Source organism: Garra rufa, chromosome 7 (genome assembly GCF_049309525.1).
Source record: "Garra rufa chromosome 7, GarRuf1.0, whole genome shotgun sequence".
NCBI classification, from domain to species: domain Eukaryota; kingdom Metazoa; phylum Chordata; class Actinopteri; order Cypriniformes; family Cyprinidae; genus Garra; species Garra rufa.
The window spans coordinates 19,347,974-19,352,308 of record NC_133367.1 but is presented as its reverse complement, the minus strand read 5'-3'; the positions used below and the strand labels follow the sequence as shown (position 1 = coordinate 19,352,308).

Here is a 4,335-nt window from a genome sequence, read left to right as displayed (position 1 = left end):
GTTGATCTGTACATACAGCTTTAAAGCTTCGCTCGACTGAGTCACCGTCGATCGGCTCCATCTGCATTTCGTCGCATTGCTCGACCAGCTGCAGCTTCTTCTCGGCATCCCGAAAGCCGTGTTCATTCCCAGAGCATGGCGTAAACAGCCAGCAACCTAAAACCTGACGTCACCGCAGTGGCACCCATAAATCAGGCTCCTAAATGACGGCCGGTGTCCGCTTTACAGTCAGGCCGTGGCGGGTCGCGGCCCAAACGGTGGATGGGTGAGGACTCGGAGAGGAAAAGGGGAAGTTTGTGAAATAAAGCGTGTGAACAGACGAGCGCGTGAGGTCTCATACGATCACACGAACGAGCGGCGGATCTGTTTACAGCCGACCTTGGGAATGTTGACCAACACAATAAAATATAACCTTGTCCTCGTTCAGATCTGAGCGCTGCGGCCTGATAGACATTGACTGCTGCGTTGTGGCACGACGGGAAATTGTGGGGGCTGTAAAATATTTATTATTATTTTATATGACAATTTAGATGCAATTTTGTTTTCATTGGGTGTTTTTGTGTGTGTATGAACACAATACAGTTTGCTGGTGTAACCTGAGGTGGCACTTTAAGCAATTAGGCCACAGTTTTGTTACTTTTGTGTGTGTGTAAAATGCTATATAGTTGTTGTAAAGAAAAAACAAAACCAAATTAGTTGAAATATAAAATTTGTTTTAATGTCCCACATTTTACGTTTATTTTGCAGAAAAATGTAGAATGGCACGATTAGATGTTTTTTTTTTTTTTGTGTGTGTGTGTGTGTGTGTGTGTGTGTGTGTAAAAATATACATTTTGTTCTAGAAATAAAAGAGGTTTTTAAATTAGGCTTAAAGTTTGTAACTTAGAAAAATATAAATTATATATATATATTTTTTTTACTAAATACTTTTTTTTTTGCAGGCCTAAAATAATAAAAATACAAAGTTGTCTAGTGCCATTTTAAATATTGTTTTTTGTTTTTTTCAAATGTTTTAATTAAATTTGCATTAAATTACATATATATAATATAATATATATAATATAAATAAGGTTCTAAAACTCTCTATATAAATAAATAAATAAATAAAATGATTAAAAATCATATAGTGTATATATATCTTTTTTTTACTAAATACTTTTTACAAAGTTGTTTAGTGGCATTTTAAATATTTTTTTTTTTTTTCAAATGTTTTAATTGCATTAAATTTATAAAAAAAGCTTCTAAAACTCTAAATATAAATAAATAAAATGATTAAAAATCATATAGTATATATATCTTTTTTTTACTAAATACTTTTTACAAAGTTGTCTAGTGGCATTTTAAATATTGTTTTTTTTTTTTCAAATGTTTTAATTGCATTAAATTTATAAAAAAAAGGTTCTAAAACTCTAAATATAAATGAATAAATAAAATGATTAAAAATCATATAGTATATATATTTTTTTACTAAATACTTTTTTTTTGCAGGCCTAAAATAATAAAAATACAAAGTTGTCTAGTGGCATTTTAAATATTGTTTTTTGTTTTTTTTCAAATGTTTTAATTGCATTAAATTTATAAAAAAAGGTTCTAAAACTCTAAATATAAATAAATAAAATGATTAAAAATCATATAGTGTATATATATCTTTTTTTTACTAAATACTTTTTACAAAGTTGTTTAGTGGCATTTTAAATATTGTTTTTTGTTTTTTTTTTTCAAATGTTTTAATTGCATTAAATTTATAAAAAAAGGTTCTAAAACTCTAAATATAAATAAATAAAATGATTAAAAATCATATAGTATATATATCTTTTTTTTACTAAATACTTTTTACAAAGTTGTCTAGTGGCATTTTAAATTTTTTTTTTTTTTTCAAATGTTTTAATTGCATTAAATTTATATATAAAAAAAAGGTTCTAAAACTCTAAATATAAATGAATAAATAAAATGATTAAAAATCATATAGTGTATATATATTTTTTTACTAAATACTTTTTTTTTGCAGGCCTAAAATAATAAAAATACAAAGTTGTCTAGTGGCATTTTAAATATTGTTTTTTGTTTTTTCAAATGTTTTAATTGCATTAAATTTATAAAAAAAAAAGGTTCTAAAACTCTAAATATAAATAAATAAAATGATTAAAAATCATATAGTATATATATTTTTTTACTAAATACTTTTTTTTGCAGGCCTAAAATAATAAAAATACAAAGTTGTCTAGTGGCATTTTAAATATTGTTTTTTGTTTTTTCAAATGTTTTAATTGCATTAAATTTATAAAAAAAAGGTTCTAAAACTCTAAATTTAAATAAATAAATAAAATGATAAAAAAAAATCATATAGTATATATATATATATATATATATATATATATATATATATATATATATATATATAATTTTTTTTTTTTTTTTTTTTTTTTTTAGTAAATACTTTTTTTTTGCAGGCCTAAAATAATAAAAATACAAAGTTGTCTAGTGGCATTTTAAATATTATTATTATTTTTTTTTTATTTTTTTCAAATGTTTTAATTGCATTAAATTTATAAAAAAGGTTCTAAAACTCTAAATATAAATAAATAAATAAATAAAATGATTAAAAATCATATAGTATATATATATTTTTTTACTAAATACTTTTTTTTTTGCAGGCCTAAAATAATAAAAATACAAAGTTGTCTAGTGGCATTTTAAATATTGTTTTTTGTTTTTTCAAATGTTTTAATTGCATTAAATTTATAAAAAAGCTTCTAAAACTCTAAATATAAATAAATAAAAACGTTTTTGTTTTTTTCTCGGTGTGTTCAGTTTAGTGTATTTAAAACAAAAAACTAGTAGAATTATTCAAATTGTGTTAATATTTTATGTTTTGCAAGTATTTTGCAGCAGATGTAAAAAATTTAAAAGTAATTTTCCACAATTATACTACAATTTAGCATTTAAAAAAATAACGTTTTATTGTATTTTTTGTAAAAACATACAGTTTGTTGTAAGCAAAACAAAATCTAGTTGAAATATTACAATTTTGTTAATATCGCACATTTTTTGTTGAATGCCATGATTCGATTTTTGTGTGTGTGAAAATGAATAGAGAATAAAACCAACTCCTTTGGTTGACAACTTGATCAAATTAAAAACACATTTCAAAGAGTTTCAGGTCTTTAAAACTCAATTTGAGTCAAATTTGATCAGATTTGTGTGTGAATTTGCTGACTCTTTGCTGGCAGCCCTGGCGTCTGGCACCAGATTGCTTCAAGAAAGTATTTGTGTTTTCTGGTTATATTTTGATTTCCCCCTCCAGACGATTCCTCCGAGGTAAACAGGCTGAAGTGCATTTTTGTCTGGCGAGCGCTCTGTGTTGCTGCATGCTGGGACGTGTTGCTATGGAGAGATGTTGCCGTTTTATGATGTTTGCTCAATTATCTTTAGGGACCTGATGTAACAGTTTCTCGTTTCTCTCTATCTCTGTGGTAATGTTAGAGTTTGGCTCAGAAAGTTGTGTCAGGATCTTGTAGGTCATGACTCATGAGGGTGAAGGGTCTTCAGTTTGTCTCGGTGTACTATGTTGCTTTTCTGACCTTTATGAGATCAGTGATCTGATGTGTCAGTCAGGTTTATCTGGTGTTGACGTCAGCCTGTTATTTTAGGGAAATCAGGTTTGCACAAGTGCTGAAACGCTGATCTCATGGAACCTATGAAGAGCATATCCAGGTCATATAATACCTTAGAATAAAAAAATAAAAAAATTAAAAAAATAAGCAGTTGTGTTTTGTTTTTGTTGTTTTTTTTAGATTTGAAAAAAAAAAAGACTTTACATTGTATGGGTCAAAATGATCGATTTTTGCGAAATTCATTAGAGTATTAAATAAAGATCATGTTCTATGAAGACATTTTATATGTTTTCTACTGTAAATATATCTCAACTTAATTTTTGATTAGTAATATGTATTGCTATATATCTTATATTGTCCTATAAATCTTATTATTATTTTTTTGTGCCCTTATGACTGGTTTTGTGGCTCGGGGTCACAAATTTTAAAGTCTTAATATTTATTTAAAAATAAAAAAAAAATAAAAACATGGAAATGTTTTTTGCGAAATTTACCTCAAAAATTTTTGCGATTTTTTTTTTTTTTTTTTTTTTTTTTTTGGGGAATTTACCCAAAAAGTCATTACTGTGATGTGACAAAAATACATGATTTCTTTTATTATTATTATTATTATTATTATTATTATTATTATTATTATTATTATATAATGTTATTGTTAGTTGAACTGCCTTTAATATATGCTAATTTTAGTTTTTTTAAAAACAAAAGCTTTTTAAAAACA

The 4,335-nt window shown here is 25.6% G+C and overlaps 1 protein-coding gene across 1 annotated transcript in view; it reads left to right on the top strand.

Annotated features, from left to right (window-relative positions):
- Positions 1-203: 203 nt before the first annotated feature.
- LOC141338033 (insulin receptor-like) overlaps positions 204-4,335 on the top strand; it is a 9,672-nt gene continuing 5,540 nt past the window's right edge. The window contains exons 1-2 of the mRNA XM_073843606.1: positions 204-265; positions 3,305-3,318. Coding sequence (XP_073699707.1) covers positions 204-265; positions 3,305-3,318 — 76 coding nt within the window. The remainder of the gene's footprint in view (positions 266-3,304; positions 3,319-4,335) is intronic.